This window comes from Corythoichthys intestinalis, chromosome 13, assembly GCF_030265065.1.
Source record: "Corythoichthys intestinalis isolate RoL2023-P3 chromosome 13, ASM3026506v1, whole genome shotgun sequence".
Classification (NCBI taxonomy): domain Eukaryota; kingdom Metazoa; phylum Chordata; class Actinopteri; order Syngnathiformes; family Syngnathidae; genus Corythoichthys; species Corythoichthys intestinalis.
In genome coordinates this window covers 47,836,985-47,861,915 of record NC_080407.1, presented here as the reverse complement: position 1 = coordinate 47,861,915, position 24,931 = coordinate 47,836,985, and the positions used below count along the sequence as shown (strand labels likewise).

The window sequence follows — 24,931 nt, the reverse complement described above, 5'->3', positions numbered from 1 at the left end:
CTAGATGTGCTACGTTAGATCCAGTCTTAAATTTGTAAATCATAAGGTGCCGGAGCGCAAAGTATATACGACAGCGCAGGGATGACGAGACGGGCAGAGGTCCCGGAACATACGCAGAAAATGGTGCTGAGGAGGGATTTCTCCCTGCATTTTTGGGACATAAAAAATAGCTAATATCTTAGGGACGGTACGACGGAAAATTTTTGCAGTTTTGAAACCTTGACGTTTTAATACCACGGTATACCTTGAAATCGGCACATCTACTCATCATCCCTCAAATTTTGACATCTACAGACCTCCTTTGTATTTCCTCGATCACGCTCTGACCCTCCATTTGCATTTTTCATCAACATTCTAGAAAATGACTGACGAAGGCACGAATTGGATACGAGCGCAAAGTACATATGACAGCGCAGGAATGACGAGACTGGCACAGGTCCCGGAACATACGCAGAAAATGGTGTTGAAAACAACACGCCAATGTCCACTTGCCATGCTGTGGGACTTACAAGCCTCAATTTCAGACAATATCCATGGTACAAAATTAGGGTTGTTCCGATCATGTTTTTTTGCTCCTGATCCGATCCCGATTGTTTTAGTTTGAGTATCTGCCGGTCCCGATATTTCCCGATCCGATTGCTTTTTTTTTGCTCCCGATTCAATTCCAATCATTCCCGATCATTTTTCCCGATCATATACATTTTGGCAATGCATTAAGAAAAAATAAATAAAACTCGGACTAATATATATATTCAGCATACAGTACATAAGTACAGTATTTGTTTATTATGACAATACATCCTCAAGATGGCCTTTACATTATTGACAGTCTTTCTGTGAGAGGGATCCACGGATAGAAAGACTTGTAATTCTTAAAGGATAAATGTGACTTTGTATATTGTGACTAAATATTGCCATTTTGTGTATTTATTGAGCTTTCAGTAAATCGGCGGTAATTAATTAAAAAAAAAAATGTATCACGTTAAAATATTTAATGCAATTAATGCATGCGCTGGACCCACTCACGCATTGTCGCGCTCAATCTGTAATGGCGCCATTTTACCTGTATAGGGAGCTAAAAGGGAGCGTAAAATGAGTAGAGTGAATTTTGGCAGCCTTCGGAGCCTTTTTTTAATTGGCTAAAGCCTTACAATCCCTCTCCCTACGATTAGAAATATCGTGGGAACCAATGTGGGGAAGCAAGGTAGCAATTGATCTTTTTCTTAACACCCTACGTTATTTCCCGACGCAGAGAAGATATATCAATTGGTAGCACTACACACAGTCATGGTTGCTAAAGGCGTGTTAGATCCACCCATCATGCATTTGGGCATGGCTACAGTATCATTTACTGAAAGCTCAACAAATACACTAGATGGCAATATTTAGTCACAATATACAAAGTCACAAGTCTTTCTAGCCGTGGATCCCTCTCACAGAAAGAATGTTAATAATGTAAATGTCATCTTGAGGATTTATTGTCATAATAAAAAATGTATATATTCGTCAGAGTTTTATTCATTTTTTTCTTAATGCATTGCCAAAATGTATATGATCGGGAAAAATTATCGGGAATGATTGGAATTGAATCGGGAGCAAAAAAAAAGCAATCGGATCGGGAAATATCGGGACCGGATCGGGAGCAAAAAAAACATGATCGGAACAATCCTAATACATATTATTATATGATTTTTTTTTTATACACTAGTGGTGCCGCATCTGCCCAAATAAGTCCCGCAACACAGGGAGGCCAAATTAAAGAGGTGCCGGATCTTGTTCCGGCAGGATCTGGCACAAATTAACCCCTGGATACGAAGACAAAAACAAGCGACTTTCTACAACGAGGTTTGTTACCTCTGGAATTCAAAACGTCGTCACACACCTTTTAATAATCTTGACAGTGTTTGGATTAATAGGACAGCGGCGAAATACCAAATGTCGCAGGGGATTCTCCTAGGTAACGGTGAAATAATGAGGCGGAACAACAACAACAACGGCCAAAGGGTAATACTGTACAAGGTGCGAGGGAAGAGAAGCAAATGCTCTCTTTGGTTACATTCATTCCGACATCTCCCGCGAGAGCCGTGAAACGAGGCTCTGACTTATCCCGAAGCTTTACAAGGAGAGATAAGAGCCGTTCAGACCTATTGTTGTAGCTGTGAATGACCCGCAACACGAAAGGGCATCTCGGCCATCTCCTATTGTCCGCCGCAACGGTTCATAGCGAGCTACACGAACCGAAGAGAAAAGATTAGCTTCTTGACACGATTGGACGTCTATCCTCGTCAATGGCGCGGAAAGACTTCACCGAGCGGTGACTTTGGGCGTCGAAATGAAATATAAGTCGCCGAACGCAAGTACCTGTAAGTGGGTTAGCATGCTAATACGCCGACAAGTCGGTAAATGAGCGCTTAAATACGTTAGCATGTAAATAAACAAGTGAGTTTGACTAAAGATGTTAAGGAAGCCAGCGTGTCAGCGAAAGTTATCTCTGAGGACGTCGCGGCGGAATTCTGGCTTCCCGAATCGCGCGTGTCATATTTCCTCATGTAGATGACATGCTAATTACGCCTTAATTACACGCGTCATCTGGACCAAAGTGCCCAGTGCCAGCGCTGATTAATCCACTTTATCGTGGCGGGGACGGCGTTCCCGGCGGAGCTGCAAAACCTGCAGCTGGGAATGATTCCGCCAGGGAGAGATTGCAAAAAATTAAAATGGCTTATTTTCCCATACGACGGCTTCCGGGCATGACGCTCGTCTGGGAAAAGCGGAGTTTGTTTTCCGAAAAACACGGACGCTTGGCCTCTCTCAGCACTATCTGGAATGTGCTTACGCCAGCCCGCACGTTTATGGAAGGCTGCCAAGCGGTCCGTAGATCATGAAATTTTGGATTTTACGCACACGTCTGAAGTCCTCACGCTGCCGCGCTTTTGAAGAGTGTCGGTTTACAAGTCGCCGTGTTTCCCATTGCGCGAAAAGGGCAACGAGTTCATGCTTTTGCTGCGTTTGACCAGTGAAATTTGTCAAATGAAATAGTAAAACATGCAGTTTTTGAGAACTTTCCCTGAGAACAAATCAAATCAGAGTTAAAAAAAAAATAAAAATCTCGAGTAATTTACATAAGTTGATCAGCAGTAGCCTAACAGCTAGCTAAACGGATAGTTTTTACTCCTGAGAAAAAGCTAATATTAATATTGATTTGCACCCCTGTTAAACCTGTTACTGTTAATACCAAATATTGTAAAGACCCTGCAAAATTTGTAAAAACTATTGATTAGTGTTGCCGATACCGATATCTGTACCGATACAACATTAAAATGACGTCATCAGTATCGGGGATTACCAGTGGTGGAATGTACTGAAGTACATTTTTGTGTGTCTGTACTGTACTAGTGCTGCAACGATTAATCGATTAACTCGAGTATTCGATTAGAAAAAAATATTCGAATTAAATTTTGTTGCTTCGAGTATTCGTTTAATTAAAGTGGCTTTGTAATGGTTTATTTTGAAAGTGTTTGCATTTAGTTTTATTGATCAGGGTTGGATACACTGCCCTCTAGTCTGCCTCATTTCACATGGCTGAATCCAACTGCTCCCTGTTAAGACCAACGTATACGTTGTTTTAAAAGTGTTTGCATTTAGTGTGATTAATTTGGGTGGAGACACTGCCCTCTAGTGGCAACAGTGAATATGACATCTCATATAACATGGCTGAATCCAGCTGCTCCCTGTTAAGACCAACATAATCTAAGTTTTTCTTTGTGCTAATGTTTTTTAATGCATTCGTAATTTAGTTTATAGTTATATTTAGCCGTTTTTTGTCGGAATATGTGTCTCAACTATTTGTTAAGAGCATTATTAAAAAAAAAACGGTAGCATTTAAGCTAGCAGATGTTTGCTATGAAAAATAGCCAAGTGTTCTTTTGTTGTAAATAGATCCTCATTCAAAAAAAATAAATAAAAAAATACCGTTCGAAGCTTAGCTCAGGTATTTTAATTTTTTCATGTTCCTTATCCGAATACTCGATTATTCGAACTAACTAGTTCATCGATTAATCAACTACTAAAATAATTGATAGATGCAGCCCGAGTCTGTACTTTACTTGAGTAGAAATATGAAGTGGTACTTTTTACTTCACTATATTTTACAGCACGTCACTTCAGATAGCAAGCGGACAACAATACCATAGGGATTGCATAAAAGGAATTATTGAACACACAAACACGTGATCGCAAAAAGACACAAAAAGGGTCCGTGACTCTAGGGCGGGATCAAAAAAAAAAAAAAAAAACTAAGAAATGATGCCACTAACAACAAAAGGATATACAAACTGTCAAATGGTAGCAAGTCAATATCTTGGCAAGCCGCTTAGGATCGGTTTAAAGACATTGCTGAAAAGCTGGATTTGGATGCAGGTACAACGTTGGGAACTCAACCCTAATTTCTGTATCAAAACAATCTGACCAGCAGCAGAACTTGACAAAATCATGCCAGTCTTCATATTAGCTTTGCTTGCTTATCAATGACTATAATATATGGCGGAAAACAGACAAGACTGAAAAAGCAGATTCTGCTCTTGCACCCTTCTTTTTCATGTGAAAGTGGTTAATTTGGAGGCCTGAACATATTCGAAAACTCACCAACATTTGCGTAAATTTCAATAATTTTGTGACGTGGCAAAAAAGTGACAAAATGGCTCAGTGACGCCCACTGTAATTTTTTTTAAAAGGCGTAGAGCGATGAACTTGGGGAGTTGATAAGTTATGCAAAATTGCTCCAAAAAGTCTCTTGCACCCATACTCCAAACTCAACAGAAAATCGGGTATTTTGGATTGGATGTTAAAAAAACATGCAATTTTAGTCGATAAACACGATCACGTTTGAGACCATTGTGCCTAGGCAGTTATTTGGATCCTCCTCAAAATTGGTGAGACTGTTCATGAGACATATGAGAGGTTAAGTTATCAAAATGGTGAGTGTTCATTTACGGGCATGACCTCGGCGGGGTGCAAAAGTGCTCCAAAAAGTCTCTTGCACCCATATTCCAAACCCACCAGGGAATCGGGTATTTTGGATTGAATGTTAAAAAAAAAATGCAATTTTAGTCGATAAACTGTGTGCACGTTTGAGACCATTGCACCTAGGCAGTGAGTGGGATCCTCCTCAAAATTGGTGAGACTGTTCATGAGACATATGAGATGTTAAGTTGTCAAAATGATGAGTTTTCATTCATGGGCCGGACCTGGGCGGGGTACTAAAGTGTTTTTTGTTTTGTTTTTTGTTTTTGTTTTTTGGCAACACGCCAAATTTAGTAAATGACTGATAACTTCCTGATACAATGTGCTTTTTTTTTGTCAAATCTGGCATGCATGAGAAGTATCCCGGCCTGAACACGACTGCATTGAAATATTACCCATTAGGCTTGGCGCCCCCGAGTCATGGATATCTCATAACCATCGCTTAATTGCATTTTTTTGTTACTGTCGCATTTTCCTCGATATTTTAGATAATAATCGATCCAAACAAAGACAAAATGGAAAAAAAAAAAGGTTTAAAAGGGTAAATTTTTGAAAGGGAAAATCTCGACCACTCCTTGACGTCTGCGATTTCTGCATTGGGACCCATGTTATATTTCCGTGTTTCACCCATAAAATCCCCAAAAAGTCCAGCTGTGGTCATTCACAGCTGTGTCAGTGTCTTGAGTTAGGGTTTAGGGGTTTAATTTTTTTTTTTTTCTTAAATGCCCTCGATTCAATTGTTTTCTTCCCCCAGAAAATTGAGCTTTTAAGCTTTCCAATGATGTATCACACATGCATATAGGACAATTTTGAAATTTGGCCAAATTGGGGGTCTCAGAGCGGAACTTGAAGTCGCCTGTTTTTCGCGGGAGCATACCGGTAACGTTTTGGGCTACAAAGTATCACGATATATCACCATTTTGATATATTGTCACAGACCTACTGGTGATGCAGGTGTGCCGTGACTTTTTGGGAAGATTTTTCCCTGGCATTCCAGCTCGCCTCCCACCGATGCTTTTTAAACGCGGCGGCGTTCCACAGGGTGCACGCTGCACTCCGGCTGACCTAATTCCTCCCTGGCGCTCTTTCAAAGTGCTGAGCATCACGAGCGCCGCTCTGTCAAGGTATCCGGCCCCTCCTCTCGCCATTAATTCTGGAAATCAAGCAACATCTGTTGTGCTTTGGGGCTCCTTGTGACTCACAGGAGACTTTATTTTTTCTTTTCCCCTTTTGCAAAAAAGATGCATTCGCCCGAAGCGAGCGATGAGATCTCAATGAATTTTTCACATTCCGGAATACATTTTGTCGGAATCGCCGTCGCTCGCTCAAGCTATAGCCACTCAGTGTAAAAGATTAAGCTGGCAGTTTTTTTTTTAGTAGCGCCAGACATGTTTGTGTCTCCGAATTTGTCTCTTTTTTAGCACAAGTCTTGTTTATCTGCACAGCCACTCGCTCCATGAATTTTAATATTCCTTCCGAGTGCTATATGCAAGCAAAGTGCCGCACAATTCCCAGACCCGGAGCGCCAGTTTAGCACGGTCCTCCCGCCACTCTCTGCATGCATCTTGCATGACTTTATGACTTAAAACAAGTTCAATAACATCCAAACAACATAGTAGTGGAGGTGACTATGATATTATTCATCCATGGCAAGTGGCAGAGAGGAGTACGGAGAAAAGGCTTGTCCTTTGTTGCTCCCGCCCTTCTGTGTGGGACAGATGCTATTTTCAGTTCTACGGCTAACTGGCCCATTTGCCTCCGTGAGAAAAGCTGCACAGGAAGTCGCCACGACCGCCGACGCCATCCTGAGAGGGTCTAAATGACACATAATCTGCTTGGAGGGCTGTAGTGTAAAACTTCCCTTACTGGCTGTAGTTTGTAGTATCTCGGGTTAGATTATGGTGACTGTGGTAGAAAGTCGGTAGGTATCAAACGGGCAGTCTGGGGACCAGATGCGGCCCACCGCATCATTTTTGTGGCCCGTGATAGTGAATGATGTGCAACGTTTTTTCTAGCTAAAATTTATATGAAATTCCTTGATGAAAGACGGCGGACTCCAGAAATCAGTATTTCTTTCCTTCTAAATATATAAAATGTTCACTAGTTCCTGTTTTTTACTTCTTATTTTTTAATCAAAACACTGTACATAAATACAATATATACATGGAATATTAAAACATAAATGTAGTGAATAGATTTAAAGAGAATATGTGTGTTTATACAGTATGTATATATGTGTGTACATGTATATACAGTATATATGTATATACTATATGTGTGTGTGTACAGTGTATATTAGGGCTGTCAAAATTATCGCTTAAACAGGGGGTAATTAATTTATTTAATTAATCACATTAAAATATTTGACGCAATTAACTGCTCAGATTAAAATGACAGCAGTGTAATGGCCGCTTGTTACTTGTTTTTTGATGTTTGGCGCCCTCTGCTGGCGCTTGGGTCCAAATGATTTTATGGGTTTGGGGAGAGCATGGTGTAATGACGTCAACAATGGCGAGCTACTAGTTTATTTTTTGATTGAAATTTTTACAAATTTTAATAAAACGAAAACATTAAGAGCGGTTTTAATATAAAATTTCTGTAACTTGTACTAACATTTATCTTTTAAGAACTACAAGTTTTTTCTATCCATGGATCGCTTTAAGAGAATCTTCATAATGTTAATGCCATCTTGTTGATTTATTGTTATAATAAACAAATACAGTACTTATGTACCGTATATATGTTGAAGTTATATATCCGTCTTGTGTCTTATCTTTTCATTTCAGCAATAATTTACAGAAAAATATGGCATATTTTATAGATGGTTAGAATTACGATTAATTTTTAAGCTGTAATTAACTCGATTAAAATTTTTCATCGTTTGACAGCCCTTATACATATATATATGTGTGTGTGTATATACAGTATGTGTGTATATACAGTATGTGTGTATATACATATATAAGAAAGACAGGGCTGATGGTAAAGGATAGCTTGTTGTAACAGGAGAGTGTCATTGTCAGTCACGTCGATAAAAAAGCTAAAGCAATGCTTAGGTCGGCTCGTTTTTTTCGTCTTTTTCAGCCTTCGACACTAAAGCCATCTCTTTAACTGAACATTTTTATGTTCTTCCACATCTTTGCCAGTGATTTTGGCACCAGGCACATCATTTTCGGAGAGAATTGGTAGGTTTAGCTCTGTAAACATCTCCTTCGTACACGATTTCCATTCATTTCCTATTAGGGACAAACAGTGGCTACCTACTGGGGCCACAGTCAGCTGTTTTTGTCACTGCGGAGAAAAAGTTACTTATTCATCTGCTTGATGTGTGATGGCACGGTGTGGATTCTCTGTTAAGCTTGTTCGGACAGAATATTAATTGAAAATGAATGAAAACTAAATGCTAGCACTTTTAAAAAGCCCGAAATTCACAAAAATACTTATTATGCAATTTTTTTCGACAACTGCAGACACAGGAGACCGAAAATAGGGACCATTTATACTGTATTTGTACTGCATTGCTGCAAAAGTGTGCCAAATTGCGAAAATCGGTCAACTATAGCAAGCTATAACAATCTTGACAGCGATTAAGAAAAATGTATATCGCTAAACAAAGGACTGAATAATGTGTATTAAAAAAAAATAATCATAAAATATGAATATCAAACTAAAGCATAACTGGTATCAAATCAGCTTAAAAACATTCATTTGCCAACCAAATAAGTCATCGATTACTCCTTGCTTAATCATGGCGGCCCAAGCCCAATTCATTTTGACTTGGAGGCTTGGCAGGGATGGAACGCACCTGTCACGCTGCCAGTCAGGCCGTGTTGAATATTCAAACAAAGATAATTATCTGTGGATTAGCCCCATTTTGGCTGGGGCCACTTCCACTTGTCAGAGGACTCTGGGGAGAGATTGTTTAATCATTAAGACCTTTCGCTCTCTGTGAACTGCCAGCAGCGCAATTTGCTACGAGTCGGGTCGAAAAGATATATTATGTCAGGACTCGTGAGCCGTTTAGCAGCGAAGCCAATGAAAATCTGCACTTTAACGGCACCTTTTGAAGTGTATTTGTCGGCGCCACGTGCGATCTCTAACGCCTCGAGGGAGTGTCCGTCACATGTGCTCGCCTTCAGATGGGTGTGAACAACTTTTCACACTCCGTCTTCAGTTTTAGAGTCCAGAAGAATGGTTAAATGCAAAGGCGGTGTGAACGCCAGAAAGAGGATAGAGCTTCCAGTTCTTTTTAGGTGTACATATGGCGCCGTTCTAGGGCCCAGGATGTTGTTTTGGACTGTTGGTTTTCATTATAAAAGGTGGACAGTTGCGTTCCCCCCCGACGGTATTGGTCCATATGGGCTCTGTGAGGTCACTGCACACGCCACCTGCTCGGATTGGGCGGAGTCGCGGTTCTTAGGTGGCAGAGATTTCGACATTGACGACAATTGACTCGAGACACCATCCAAAATCTGTTATTTAAAGCTCATATAACCTCTTCATGTTGCTTAAATAGGATTATTAACGTGGAAATAGGGGATATCTTGACACATAGTTTCCCGTTGGGGAAATAACTGGTTGGATTAGAATGAGAAAAGCACAGTTTTGTGTAGATTGTCTCTTTGTTGAACGTATCCACAAGGTTCTTGTTTTTATTTAAGCCAGCTCATGTTGCCTATACACGTATTGTTGACACTGTATACACACTTGATACTGCCACCTGTCCTTTTACTGCCTCTGAATGGCGTAAGAAATGCAAGTCTGCAAGCAATCGGAGACGTCGGGAAAAGCGAAATTCTCCTAAAGTTTGGGGGATGACACAATATCTGCTGTTTTAAAGTCGTTTTACTGGGTGGGTTTTGTTAGTTAGCGGCATTGTTGTGAAACTATGTTGCTATGTTGAAAGTACAAGGCACTTTCTGTGGATGTTTGACAATGAAAAACCTTATTCTATACATTTCCGTGACATTTTTTTTACATTTAACATCAGATTATGTACCATAATGTTTTTCGGCTTATAGTCCCGTGCTGCTTATTTGTTGATTTATTGGGGTTAATGGGCAACACATGCCTCCTAGCATGCATTGCAGCGCTACAGATTTAAATAACTATCAAAAATGATGTTCTAATTATTTCTTCAGTTACTTTTCAAATTGTTTCATTAATTGGGATCACTTTATTTGACAGCGGCATCATAAGTTTCATCCACTAAATTATGTCACGAACTCCATTTATGTCCAGCTTGGATGTTTGACATCCATTCAAAAGTGAGATAATTTGCCGGATAACACTAAATGAAATCTGTTATAAGCATTCATTAATGCTCGTGACAGTGTTATGTCATAATTATGATTCTCGAATGTCAGTCTTATGGCGCCACTGTCAAATAAAGTGTGACTAAATACCAAAACTAGCAACTTGAAACTGCAATTTCTGGCGAAATCTCGATGGGTCTTTGCTGCGGTCGATACAGATCTAAGTCCCGCCAAGGTTGATTTGGGGACATTTCGGGGACACGTCCTGTTGCATGGCTGTCAATAGCATCTACTTACTTGGGCATCAGTTGAATGTCAATGGGCTTTAATCTTACGTTTTTGGTAAAAAATCACAAGCACACAGGTTTTCCTGGCATTGAAAATGAACGGTAAATTTGGACATACATGGCTGTCAATGGCATCGACTTACTTGGGCGCCAGTTGAATGTCAATGGGCTGTAATTGTACGTTTTTGGTCAAAAATTTCAACCACATAGGTTTTCCTGCCATTGAAAATGAACACGAAATTTGGACATACATGGCCGTCAATGGCATGGATGTGCATGGCTGCCAATGGCATCTACTTACTTGGGCATCAGTTGAATGTCAATGGGCTTTAATGTTACGTTTTTTGTCAAAAATCACAAGCACACAGGTTTTCCTGCCATTAAAAATGAACAGTAAATTTGGACATACATGGCTGTCAATGGCATCGACTTACTTGGGTGTCAGTTGAATGTCAATGGGCTGTAATTGTACGTTTTTGGGCAAAAATTTCAACCACATAGATTTTCCTGCCATTGAAAATGAACAGGAAATTTGGACATACATGGCCGTCAATGGCACCTACTTACTTGGGTATCAGTTGAATGTCAATGGGCTTTAATTTTATGTTTTTGGTCAAAAATCACAAGCACACAGGTTTTCCTGCCATTGAAAATGAACAGTAAATTTGGACATACATGGCTGTCAATGGCATCGACTTACTTGGGCGCCAGTTGAATGTCAATGGGCTGTAATTGTACGTTTTTGGGCTAAAATTTCAACCACATTGATTTTCCTGCCATTGAAAATGAACAGGAAATTTGGACATACATGGCCGTCAATGGCATCTACTTACTTGGGCATCAGTTGAATCTCAATGGGCTTTGATGTTATGTTTTTGGTCAGAAATCACAAGCACACAGGTTTTCCTGGCATTGAAAATGAACGGTAAATTTGGACATACATGGCTGTCAATGGCATCGACTTACTTGGGTGCCAGTTGAATGTCAATGGGCTGTAATCGTACGTTTTTGGGCAAAAATTTCAACCACATAGGTTTTCCTGCTAATGAAAATGAATGGGAAATTTGGACGCACATGCCCGTCAATGGCATGGACGTGAATGGCTGTCAATGGCGTCGACTTACTTGGGCGCCAGTTTAATGTCAATGGGCTGTCATGGTAAATGGTCAAAAATCACAAAGACCTATGTTTTCTTGCCATTAGAAATGAATGGGAAATTTAGATGTACATGGCTCTCAATGGCATCCCATTAGAAATGAAAGGGTCGGTTTTGGGCGAATTTGCGAGTTTTTGAACCAAATGTTATGCCCCTTACGATCCTGGAATTTTTGATGTGTAAATTATGCGGTTTGGTCAAAAATTGTAAGCCTAAATACAATTTTAAATTTTATTTTATTTTATTTTATTTTTTTTTTCAAAACAACCCACATTTACGGGCAAACGGTAAAATTTTGGAGGTTATTCGAAAAAATTCCTGCGTCACGCGAAACTTAGTCATTTTAAAATTTGAACAAGGACGGTCGGTCAAATGGTTTGGGCAGTGTGGCGCGCCAAAGCAACGCCATTTAAGAAAAGAAAAGGAATTTTATTGTCTGGGCCTTTGACTTGTAAAGCTCCATCTAATTAATGAAACAACTGGAACAGTAACTGAATAAATAAATGGCACAGAACATGAATTTTGATTGTTATTTACATCTGTAGCACTGCAATGCATGCTAGGAGGCATGTTGAAAAACACTGTTGACAGCTGGTGGCTGCAGGGGTTGAATGTCTTTCCCAAGGAAGCACTAATGGCCAAATGAAGCTTCTTTAAGCAATGAAGCTTTGCAGCCAATTGGTTCAAAGCTTCATTGTAATTCATTTGGTCTTATGACAATCGTATGATGCCGCTGTGAAATAAAGTGTTACAGGTTAATATCTTTGGTGTAAATATCCCATAATATCCCACAACTGTCATTAGACAATCATAATTGTGACATGACACTGTCATGAGCAATAATGAATGCTTATAACAGATGTCATTTAGCGTTCTCTCACTTTTAAATGGATGTAAACGATCCGAGCTGGTCATAAATGGAGTTAGTAACATAATTTGCCGGATGACACTTAATGACATCTGTCATTAGCATTCAGTAATGCCCATGATAGTGTCATATCATAATTATGACGGTCTTATGACAGTCGCTGTCAAATAAACTACTGCTTTTGTCCACAAGCACAGCCGAACTTAACAAAAAAACTGAAAGCTTCTTTGGGTTGCTTCAAGACCATATAAATAAAATAAAAATGAAAATTGGGAAGAACGCTAGCAGTAGAAAACATGCAGGAGGATATTTCTCTCAAAGCAGCTTCCTACTTTTCGGGTAATTCACACAGATTAATGTTATGCTAAGTCTGATGCCGGTTCACTAACAAAATTAGTGGTGTGTTCCCCACATCCTCAACATTGACGTCTTTTTACATCAGTTACTACAGTGGCTGGCTGCTGCTAGCGGAATTTTTTTTTCTCGTCTTCGAAGGGGGCGGAGGAGGCGGAATGTTGTACAGTGTATCACAAAAGTGAGTACACCCCTCGCATTTCTGCAGCTATTTAAGGATATCTTTTCATGGGACAACACTGACAAAATGACACTTTGACACAATGAAAAGTAGTCTGTGTGCAGCTTATATAATAGTGTTCATTTATTTTCCCCTCAAAATACTAATGACGTAGTAACACTAACGAGTCACATGACATTTTGGAGGGAAAATGACAAGCAGTACTCAATTTGGACATTTAGGGATGTAGTTTCTAAGGGATGGCTATATTTTGAGTTATTTTGAGGGGAAAATAAATTAATTCTATTATATAAGATGCACACAGACTACTTTTCATCGTGTCAAAGTGTCATTTTGTCAATGTTGTCCCATGAAACGATATACTTAAATATCAGCAGAAATGCGAGGGGTGTACTCACTTTTGTGATACACTGTATAATGCAAACAAGGTTTCTTAAAAATTGGTGGGGACAATTTGAGCATCCTGAAAAGTTGGTAATGTTATGTATCTATCAAGGGCGTAGGTTTGGTCTTAATATTGGTAGGGACGATATAACAGAGTAACATGAATGTACACTTTTTTGCTGGGGATGGGACATTAATAAGACCAAACATATTTGGAGAATGCTGGTCAGGGCTAAATTTCTCACCAATATGAACCCAATTAATTGATAGGCTAAATGGTTAATGCAAAATAAATCTGTATTGACCTATACTAACTTTCAAACTGCAAATTTTTAACGTCTTAATCTGACAATTTTTGTTAAATCTAGTCAAATAATTTTCTCCATCTTTTTTTGAGTGTTAAAGGCTAGTTAAAAGATTAATGCATTAGATTCTTCCACTTTAAGTAAATATTACTATTTGTTTGTATTGAGCCCAGACATCTAAAAGTTGGTCATTTTTTACCTAAATCAAGAAAAAAAAATGGTGATAGCATTTACTAGTGCAAAAGAATGGAACGTAAACAGATTCAGAACACTGACTTTGCCTTTCCAACATTATTCAAAACAATTCTCAAATTTTTTTTTAGCATTATTATTATAGGATACTACTATATATAATAGTAGTATAATAATTATAATTATTCATTGCCAATCATATTTGTCATAAAGAGTGTCATTTGAAAGGTATTCTTGCTGTAGAATCTGTATTCTGTAGTATTTACTCAACATATTATAATATTAATTCTGACGTATGTCGGTTTAACTCCAGAAATCGTTATTTATGACGAGCATCACGTGCTTTTATTTTGAAATCTTCACCAGAGGTACGTTCGCTAAACCGCTAATGAAAGCTTTACACTCCGTAAAAAAACATTCATTGTCATTGCTTGTGGTGTCACTAATAGATTTTTTTTTTTTTTTTTAGCAAATACTGTTATCCAGCTGTTGAGTGTTATTGTATGACTGATTGGAACTGTACTGCATTGTTTTGCCACAGGGTGTGCTGTCGTGTTGTTTGGTGTGAAGAAGAAGAAGAAAGTTGAAAGGCATTAGAGGCTTGTTCTCAACTTCTCCCTCACTGCACTTTGGCTCTCATGGAGAGCACGTTCGCTCATGTGTTCGAAATAAACGATAGCCGACGTGCAAAGTAGCGAGTGAGCTGTAAAAATAGCGAGCTAAGTGGCGTGAAAAACACGGGAGAGCTAAGTGAAGCTAACGAAGAGCTAAGCGATGCTAAACGGAGCTAAGCAAAGCTAAACGGCACAAAATGAAGCTAAGCGACTGATACTGAGTCCGTCGACGTGGAACAGTCCATTGTAGTGCGTCTGACCAAAGCACACGGTCCCAGTTGAAGCCTGGGACCGTGTGTATTTTTGTGTGGGGCCAAGATTGAGCTTTTTGGCAACAAACACTCTAAGTGGGCTTGGCGTGCCACGAAAGATGCGCATGCTGAAAAGCACCTCATACCCACTGTGAAGTATGGGGGTGGGTCAGTGATGCTGTGGGGCTGTTTCGCTTCCAAATGCCCTGGGAACCTTGTTAGGGTGCATGGCATCATGAATGCTTTGAAATACCAGGACATTTTAAATCAACATCTGTTGCCCTCTGCCCGGAAGCTGAAGATGGGTCGTCACTGGGTCTTTCAGCAAGACAATGACCCTAAACATATGGCCAAATCTACACAGAAATGGTTCACCAGACACAAAATCAAGTTTCCCCATGGCCATCTCAGTCCCCAGACCTTGTTTTGTTGGCAAAAGGGGGTTGTACAAAGTATTAACATCAGGGGTGCTAATAATTGTGACACACATTATTTGATTTCAAATATTTTTTTCTTTATGTGGGATTTTTTCCCCACTGAATAAATGCACTTGTATTGAACGTTGGATTTTTTTCTTTTTTTTCCCATTAAGGTCCCATATTATTTGAATTAAAAAAATATATATTAGAAGCTTAAAAACTCGCCTATTTTGCCTGAATAGTAGATCCGCCTATGCTTAAAATACCGTAATTTCTGGACTATAAGGCGCACCTGACTATAAGCCGCCAGCCACCAAATTTGACATGAAAACGGCATTTATTCATAGATAAGCCGCACTGGACTATAAGCTGCAGTTGTCCTCATTGTATTATGGGATATTTACACCAAAAGATATTAACTGGTAACACTTCATTTGACAATGGCATCATAAGACCACATGAACCACCATTAAGCTTTGAACCAATTGGCTGCAAAGCCTTATTGTCACTAAAAGCTTCATTTGGCCATCACTGCTTCCTTGGGGTAGACAGTCAACCTCTGCTGCCACCTGCTCTCAACACTGTTGTCATCCAACATTCCTCCTAGCATGCATTGCGGCGCTGCAGATGTAAATAACAGTCACTTTCTGTGCTAATTATTTCTTCAGTTACTGTTCCAGTTGTTTCATTAATTGCTATAGGTATTTGGTAACATTTTCTTGGATAGTGGTGCCATAATACTGTCATAACACAGTCATAATCATTACATGACACTGTCATAAGCATTAATGAATACTTATCATAGATGTTGGTTAGTGTCATCCAGCAAATTATGTCACTTTTGAATGGACGTAAAAGATCTGAGCTGGACATAAATGGATTTAGTGACATAATATGCCACATGACACATACTGACATCTGTCATAAGCATTCAGTAATGATAGCGTCATGTCATAATTATGATGTTCTTATGATGCCGCTGTTAAATAAAGTGTTACCTATTAACCCAAATAAATCAACAAATAAGCCACACTGGACTATAAGCCGCAAGATTCAAAATGAGGGAAAAAAGTAGCGGCTTATAGTCCAAAAATTAGGGTAAGTCTGTTAAGCTTATTTTCAGCTAGCTGTTTATCTTATTTCAAGAAATCTCAGTGAGTAAAATCAACTTGGAGTAACAGTATCAAAATTAGTGAAGTGTTCCCCACCTCCACAACATTGACATCTTTTTAAATTATTTACAGTGGTTGCTGCTGGCGGAAAAAAGCTTCTAATATCCGTCGTCTTTGAAGGGGGCGAGGGAGGCGACATGTTGTATTTCTGTCGGGCTGTGAATGGGTGTGGGTGTGGGGGGAGGAGGGTGGGTTTAAGTCATCAGCCAAACGTGTGTTTAAGGGGAAAAAATGGACTGGCGCATTCACCGAGTGAAAAGGGGACAGTTTAAGTCTGAACATAATGAAAGTATGTAATTCACTTCATAATGGTAGGATCAATTCTATCCTGACAACATATAGGAAGACAATCTAAATGACCTATATAACTGAAATCATTGTATAATGCAAATAAGGTTGCTTAAAAGTTGAGCATTCTGAAAAGTTGGTAGTGTTATGTCCCAACCGTCCCTACGCAAACCTACGCCCTTGGTCCCTATGCAAAATTTCTATGCAAAACTACACCCTTGTTTAAAATCTTCATACAGAGGATGCAAGAAGGATGATGCTTTTAATTGCATTGGATTTGATTGGATTTTTTTTTTATATTCTTACTACGTGTGCATGCAAGCCACGCCTCCGCCGCGCGCGTCACTGGTGAGTAGCGTGGACGCGGAGTCACTCCCCTGCCTACTTTTAATAGCTTTGTCATGTGATGGAAAGCAGTTGTAAGACAGGTGCCCTCGGTTCATTCTCGGCGAGGGGCAGCAGTTGCCTGTGTGCGAGCGAGTGGGAAGAAGCGCGCGTGGATTTCTTTTTTACCTGATCCCCCCCTCCTTTTTTTCCCTTTCAACCCCTTTCCCTCCGATTATATTATTATTTTGGGGGGGTTGTTTTTTTTTTATTTTTAGTATTATCATTTTTTGTTTTTTTGTTTTTGTTTTTTTTTTACCGAGACGTCATTCAGTGGCTGGATGGCGTGGGACAGGTGTAACCAGGACTTGGTGTGGAGAGAAATAGAGGTGAGCTCTTGCATAAACAACCTGAAAATTTGGTCTTTTCCATGTGGACTGCCGCTATGTTATTTTCCTGGAGCGACGGGGTTGCTGAGTCCTCTTTTCCCGGTGCGTAACGCGTAATGTGGACGCAGTTGAGGATGCACAACGCGGGACTATTTTGACAACTATTAAGCAAGCGGAATGCATTCAACCTCATGGTGTAGTTTACGCAAAATGAGGGATTTTTAAAAATCTTATTCTATCGGATTTATGGTGCGTTTAAGTACCGGAGAGGCTTGAATTTTTCTTCTTTTTTTACGCACGGAGTCCCTTGGTGATCAGCGTCCGTGCGCGCACGTGAAATCGGCTGCACGAGCATGTTAAAACGGCATTCCGTGCATTGCCAGCACTTTAAATTTCCACCGTGCTGCGCAGCGATGCTCTGCGGAGGTGCGGATTATTTCCCTGCGTGTGGAGATTTCACCGCAGTGCTTCATGATTCTGTCCAAAATGTGCGCACACGCTATAAATATTCGCACCGAGAGGAAACCGGGCAGCGGGCGCTTTCTCTTAAATCCTCCGCCACTCAGCTTCTAAGTGCGTAAATCAGCGATTGCCTTGTCTGTGTAGGCGCCAGTCCATCACTTTGGACCCGGGAAGTCCATAAGATAATTAGGCGAGAGATCAGCGGAGCCGTTTGCGGAACTGCCGTGCCGTGTCTGACTGGATCGTCTCACGGGCACGAGCCCCCTCTCCCTCCTTTGCGTGTGCACCGCAAGTCAGCTGTCTCGTCACAAGTCTTTAAGTCATTGTGTATTCATGTGTGTGTGCAGGGTCCAGATGAACTGTGACACCGATGTCTGAGCACTCCTTGCTTTTTTTCTGGAACTTTAAGCCGTATTGTTGTTTATAAACGTAGATATGATGCATGCGGGATGACCATCCTTGGCAGGGGTGTACATGGCAGCCCTCTCCCATTCATAATGACCCTGCAAGAAGAGAAAATCAGCTGAGACATGCAAATTAGCCCAACCCCTCTGCTCTTTGGCTCTCGCTCGCTCTTCATCTCCCGTTCTCTCTCTCTGTTTTTACAACATACGAGGCCTCGTTCACCCCAGGTGCACGGTTAAGTAGATGAAATGTAGTTTGCAGGAAATCGGTTATTTTGGAATGAATGTGAAAAAAGGCGCACATTTGAGACATTGGCGTCTAGGGAGTTAGTTGGATCCTCCTCAAAATTGGTGAGGCTGTTTATGAGATCTAAAGTTAGTAAAATTGTGAGTTTTCATTCACAGGCCTGACCTAGGCGTGGTGCCAAAATTGGCCTTTTCACGCCAAATTCAGTAAATGACTAATAACTGCCTGAGTTAAGGTTGTCTTTTTCATATTTGGTATGTACAGTGGTAGGAAAAAGTATCTGAACCTTTTGGAATTTCTCACATTTCTGCATGAAATCACCATCAAATGTGATCTGATTATGTCAAAATCACACAGATGAAAAAACAACTTTTACTAAAACCACCTAAACATTGATAGTTTTTCATATTTTAATGACAATAGCATATAAATTAAGTCAGTGAACCATCACGTTTTTTTGGGAGCAACACATAACGTGGCATTGACCGTTCTTATTTCCCCCAGTGCGCTGCATTGGTTGGCGAAGACCAGCCCCTCTGCCCCGACCTCCCCGAACTCGACCTCTCCGAGCTGGACGTGAGCGACCTAGACGCCGACGGCTTCCTGGGCGGCCTCAAGTGGTACAGCGACCAATCGGAGATCATTTCCGCGCAGTATGGCAACGAGGCGTGCAATCTTTTCGAGGTAGGTCACGGCTGCGTCTTTTTGTCAGAATGATGAGGGGTGCTAGAGGTTAAAAGAAAAAAAAACGTGAAGCTCGATAAGCCTCGGCGGGACCTTTGCCCCCTTATTTGGGACCCGACAGCGCTAGGCCTCCTTATCAAAAGTGTTTATTTCGGCTTCGACTTACTAATGCGGCTCACATCTGAAAGCAAACTCTGGACACGTCGTAAAGAAAGGCTTCTCAAAAGGCTTGTAAAACTTTAATCTTCCTCCTATCACCCTTCCACTGTTCCTTTTTTTCTTCTGTTGTCACCCGGCGAGGCTGCCAACAAGGTCGACGATCCGGCCCGGGCCATAAAGCCGTCAGTCTCGCGGTCTTCATTAGGAGGCCTTATCAGCGGAGTAGATAGGCAGAGGATTGAAAGCGGTAGCCTCGCCTCCAGGGGGTGAAAATGGCGTCGTGTCGTGTCATGCGCTCACGTTTTCAGCTGCCGTGCATGCGGTCCTGCGGGCAACACTTGATAACAGGCGAAATTCTTTCCATGTTTAACCTCGCCGACAAGCGCCAAGAACTGTTTCAGGGCCTTCATGTGCGACTCTGTGGACAAATACACGTCTAAGTGGTAGCTGGCGTGACTGTCTGCCGCCAAGCCGAGCGATATGGCATGCAGAGGTTGGTTAAAAATACCAACAAGTGTCGTTTTGAAGAACAATAGCAGTTTTACTCGCCTTTAATAGCTTTGAACCATGGGCCCGAGCACCAAATGGTGGAATTATGATTATTCTTTCTTGAAGGTAAATGAAAAATGACAATTTAGAGGCGTTAACATTAAGGAAAACTCACCAAAATTTGCAGATACGTACTGGGCGTAAATTTCGATCATTTTGCCCCCTTGATTTTTTTTTTTTTTAAGAAGGCCCGTCCTATTAGGTTTTTTAAGGTAGAGCAAAGAAATTCAGGGAGTCGATACCTTGTGTAAAATTGCACCTAAAAGTCTCTTGGACCTATATCCCAAACCCAACTGGAATGCGGGTATTTTGGATTGAATGTGAAGGAATTAGTTGGATCCTCCTCAAAAATGGTGAGACTGTTCATGAGACATATAAGATCGAAAGTTAGCAAAATGGTGAGTTTTCATTCACGGGCCTGACCTAGGCGGGGGCCGAAGTTGGCCTTTTTTAGGGGGGGGGGCACCTCAAAGTCAGTAAATGACTAATAATTCCCTGAGCTAAGGTTTTCTTTTTCATATTTGGCATGTACAGTGGTAGAAAAAAGTATCTGAACATTTTGTAATTTCTCACATTTCTGCATGAAATCACCATCAAATGTGATCTGATCTTTGTCAAAATCACACAGATGAAAAAACAGTGTCTGCTTTAACTAAAACCACCCAAACATTTATAGGTTTTCACATTTTGATGAGGATAGCATGCAAATAATAACGGGCGGGGGGATAAGTAAGTGAAGTAGTGAACCCTCTGCCTAAAGGGACTGAAAGAGCAATTGAAACCAATTTTCACCAAACAACTTTAAGTCAGGTGTGTGCTCAATCACTGATGAGTGATTTCAAGCTGCCCTGCCCACAATAAAACACTCACCTGGTAAGAATTGTCTTGATGAGAAGCATTGTCTGATGTCTATCATGGCTTGGTCAAAAGAGCTGTCTGCGGTCAAGGATTGTTGATTTGTATAAACCATCTCTAAAAGTTTGGATGTTCATCAATCGACAGTCAGAGAAGTTGTCTCCAAATGGAGAGAGGTCTTTCACAAGGAGTGGCCGTCACCAAAGATAACGCCAACAGTTCATGGCAGAATACTCAGAAATGTAAAAAAGAACCGTGGAGTGTCTGCTAAAGACTTACAGAAATCACTGTCACAGTCCAATAACTCCATGCATACATCAACTATCTTTGTCAAAATCACACAGATGAAAAAAAAAACTGCTTTAAAAAAAAAAAAAAAAAAAAAAACATTAATAGGTTTTCATATTTCAATGAGGATAGTATACAAACAATGACAGAAATGGGAAAAATAAGTTAACCATCACATTTAATATTTTGTGGGCCCCCCCCCCCCCCCTTTTGGCAGCAATAACTTCAGCTACACGCTTCCTGTAGCTGCAGATCAGTCTGGCACATCGACCTGGACTAATGTTGGCCCATTTTTCTCTACAAAACTGCTGTAATTCAGTCAGATACCTGGGATGCCTGGCATGAAGCGCTTTAAGTCATGCCACAGCATCTCCATGGGGTTCAAGTCTGGACTTTGACTTGGCCGCTGCAGAACGTGTATTTTGTTCTTCTGAAACCATTCTGAAGTTGATTTACTGTACTTCTGTGTTTTAGATCATTGTCTTGTTGCAGCATCCATCCTCTTTTTAGCTTCAACTGCATGACAGATGGCCTCAGGTTTTCCTGCAAAACATCCTGATAAAATTTTTAATTCATTCTTCCATCAATGATTGCAAGTTGTCCAGGCCCTGAGATAGCAAAACAGCCCCAAATCATCATGCTCCCTCCGCCATGCTTCACGGTGTGGATGAGGTGTTGATGTTAGTGAGCTGTTTCATTTTTCCTCCACACATGTTGTTGTGTGTTACTCCCAAACAATTCAACTTTAGTTTCATCAGTCCAGAAAATATTTTGCCAAAACTTCTGTGGAGTGTCGGAGTGCCTTTTTGCAAACATTAAACGAGCAACAATGTTTTTTGGTTTTTTTTTTTTTAGACAGCAGTGGCTTCTTCCGTTGAGTCCACCCATGAACAACATTTTTGGCTATAGTTTTAAATATAGTTGACGTGTGCATAGAGATATTGGACTGTGCCAGTGATTTTTGTAAGTCTTTAACAGACACTCTAGGGTTCTTTTTTTTTTTTTTTTTTACCTCTCTGTGTATTCTGCGCTGAACTCTTGGCTACATCTTTGGTGGATAGCCAATCCTTGGGAGGGAAGCAACAGTGCCAAACGTTCTCCATTTGTAGACAACTTCTCAGACTATAGATTGATGAACATCCAGACTTTTAGAGATCGTTTCCCAGCTTTATACATATCAACAATCCTTGATTGCAGGTCTTCAGACAGCTCTTTTGACCGAGTCATGATGAACATAAGACAATGCTTCTCATCAAGAAATTTCTTACCAGGTGTGTTTTTTAAAGTGGGCAGGGCAGCTTTAAACCACTAATCAGTGATTGGGCACACACCTAACTTAAAATTTTTGGTAAAAATTGGTTTCAATTGCTCTTTAAGTATCCTTAGCAGAGGGTTCACTTACTTATTTTTCCCTGTTCTGTCATTGTTTGCATGTTATACTTATTAAAAAATGAAAACCTACAAATTTTTGGATGGTTTTAGATAAAGCACACTCTGTATTTTCATCTGTGTGATTTGGACAAAGATCAGATCACATTTAATGGTGATTTTATGCAGAATGTGAGAAATTCCAAAAGTTTCAGATACTTTTTCATACCACTGTATGAGAGGTTTCTCAGTCTAAAAAATGACTGCACTGAAATATTACTCATTAGGCCTGGCGCCCCCTGCTGGAAAGTGGAAATGGCCTTTTTTACTGGAGGCTAATCCTCCAAGGGAAAAAATAATTTCACCTCAAACCTGCTTCAGGGGAGCCTTAAGACATTTGTCCAGGTGCCTGATGAAAAAATTGAGGATTCATTGAAGCAGAGGGGTCCAAAATAAGAAAACGAAAATGACCGTTGTCATTGTGTCTCACCCCAAATTTTCATACCACATTTCTGAGTCAAATTTACTGTACTTGATGAGAGTTGAACCCTGAAAGATTTTGTCGTAGTCATCTGCATCAACCCTCTAGTGCCAACTAGTGGCAACAGAAAGTCACTCATTTTACTTGTACATGTCCAGTTCCTTACAGGTTGGTCTGTGTAGTTACTAAACCTTTTTAGTCCTACATTTTAAGGCTCATGTCCACATGTTTCTGTCTGTTACCATGACGACCCTTTGTTCACCATTAAAATGAAGTAGATTTTTTTCAGGGCTGAAAGAGCCACGAAATTTGGCACACTTTGTCGAATTGGCCCAATTAGAAGATTAATTTTGGTTTTCAATAAGGCCGTACTTGCACAGCTTAGTCGCGCCTTCTTTTTTGAAGGCACCTCTTCAATTGGGTTTTTTTCACCTAAGTGTGTTAATGTATTTCTCATCTCAGGATATACAAAAACCTTTCTGGTTTGGTCATCTATCCAAACAAATGGCAACCAATGCGTTAATACTTTACTGCACGGTTGAGTAGCCCCTCCTTTTTTGTAGGACCCTCTTCAATAGGGGTTTTTTCACCTAAGTGTGTGAATGTATTTCTCATCTCAGGATATACAAAAACCTCTCTAGTTTGGTCATCTATCGCCATCGAGTTAATACTTTACAAACGAATAAATGAGAGCAATGTCCTATCCAGTTTGACTGAATTTTACCCTCCTGGTCAAAATTGATTGGACATCTATGGCCGTCAATGGCAGTGAATACAGTGGTCAAGCATCTGGCCAGCGCACGTGTCGCTGCAAATAAGGCGCACGTGTTCAGCATGAATATTGTAGTCTCGTGCCAATGTTTGGGAGCTCTTGCCGCGCACGCCAGCAGCTATTGTGTCTTGCTGAGTGAAAGCTCTGCAAATCTTAGCCGTGAAGAAGAAGAGGGGAGGAGGTGAGAAGGGCTAAAGTTTGTAACCCCTACTCCCTCTGCCTCTCCATCTTTGGAAAGTTTGAAGTCACCATATGAAGTGGCCAGTTCTTCATGTAGCAGGACCCGGCTAATCCCTTTTAATCTGACAGGGGAAAGTTTGCCTCTTGGCAAGGATTAGAGCGCCGGGGGAAGGGGAGTTCTCGGGCGTAGTGGCTGCTGATGTATTTCCTCATTAGCTTGGTGGAGTATCATTGGCGTCAAAGCCTGATTGTCATCCAGGAGACACTTTTAGGTTAGAGGAACATGGCCACCTGCATCACAAAATGTGCTTTCAGGTTCTACGGAAGGTTTCTCCGTTGTCAGAAACATTATAAAAATGCCTAGTCCAAGAACCACTTCGACCTGGTTTCCACGGTAAAATATTGAGATTTAGCGAAGACATAAGCTAATATAAGACATTAAGTTAGTAAACAAAACACATCAAAATCACTTTCTGAGCAGTTTTAGAGACGGAACAATAATGCAGGTCATGAATTCACCAACTATGTACAGGCAGAATGCCACTCGGAAGGTGTACCCACAAGTCTTTGTGTCATTTCCACTAGTGTGAATGGGACAAAGATTTGTGGGCACACCTTCCAATGGTGAATAAATGCTTAAATCCCCGAATTCTTTTTAGATATAGACGTAAAACAGTCTCGATTCATGGTTAAAAGCAAAAAAACCGTGCAGTTAGCATTTATTTTATGTAAATAAGTCGAAGTACAATGCTAGTCTGTCAGTGAATGTAGCTAGCGGCTGCCTGATGTAAACAGAGCTTTTCCGGTTATCATTCTTGTGAATAAATGCTTAAATCCCCGAATTCTTTATAGATATGGACGTAAAACAGTCTCGATTCATGGTTAAAAGCAAAAAAAACCGTGCAGTTAGCATTTATTTTATGTAAATAAGTCGAAGTACAATGCTAGTCTGTCAGTGAATGTAGCTAGCGGCTGCCTGATGTAAACAGAGCTTTTCCGGTTATCATTCTTGTGAATAAAT

General features: G+C 40.5%; 1 protein-coding gene across 6 annotated transcripts in view; it reads left to right on the top strand.

Moving 5' to 3' along the window:
• ppargc1a (peroxisome proliferator-activated receptor gamma, coactivator 1 alpha) overlaps positions 1-24,931 on the top strand; it is a 436,445-nt gene that overhangs the window by 354,507 nt on the left and 57,007 nt on the right. For 3 of the 6 annotated variants that reach the window (XM_057856331.1, XM_057856335.1, XM_057856334.1), the window contains exons 1-2: positions 17,158-17,461; positions 19,079-19,258. In XM_057856331.1, coding sequence (XP_057712314.1) covers positions 17,414-17,461; positions 19,079-19,258 — 228 coding nt within the window. In that variant the 5' untranslated portion in view covers positions 17,158-17,413. Of the gene's footprint in view, positions 1-17,157; positions 17,462-19,078; positions 19,259-24,931 lie in introns of those variants that run through there. The other 3 variants (XM_057856330.1, XM_057856333.1, XM_057856332.1) reach the window with 1 other exon arrangement.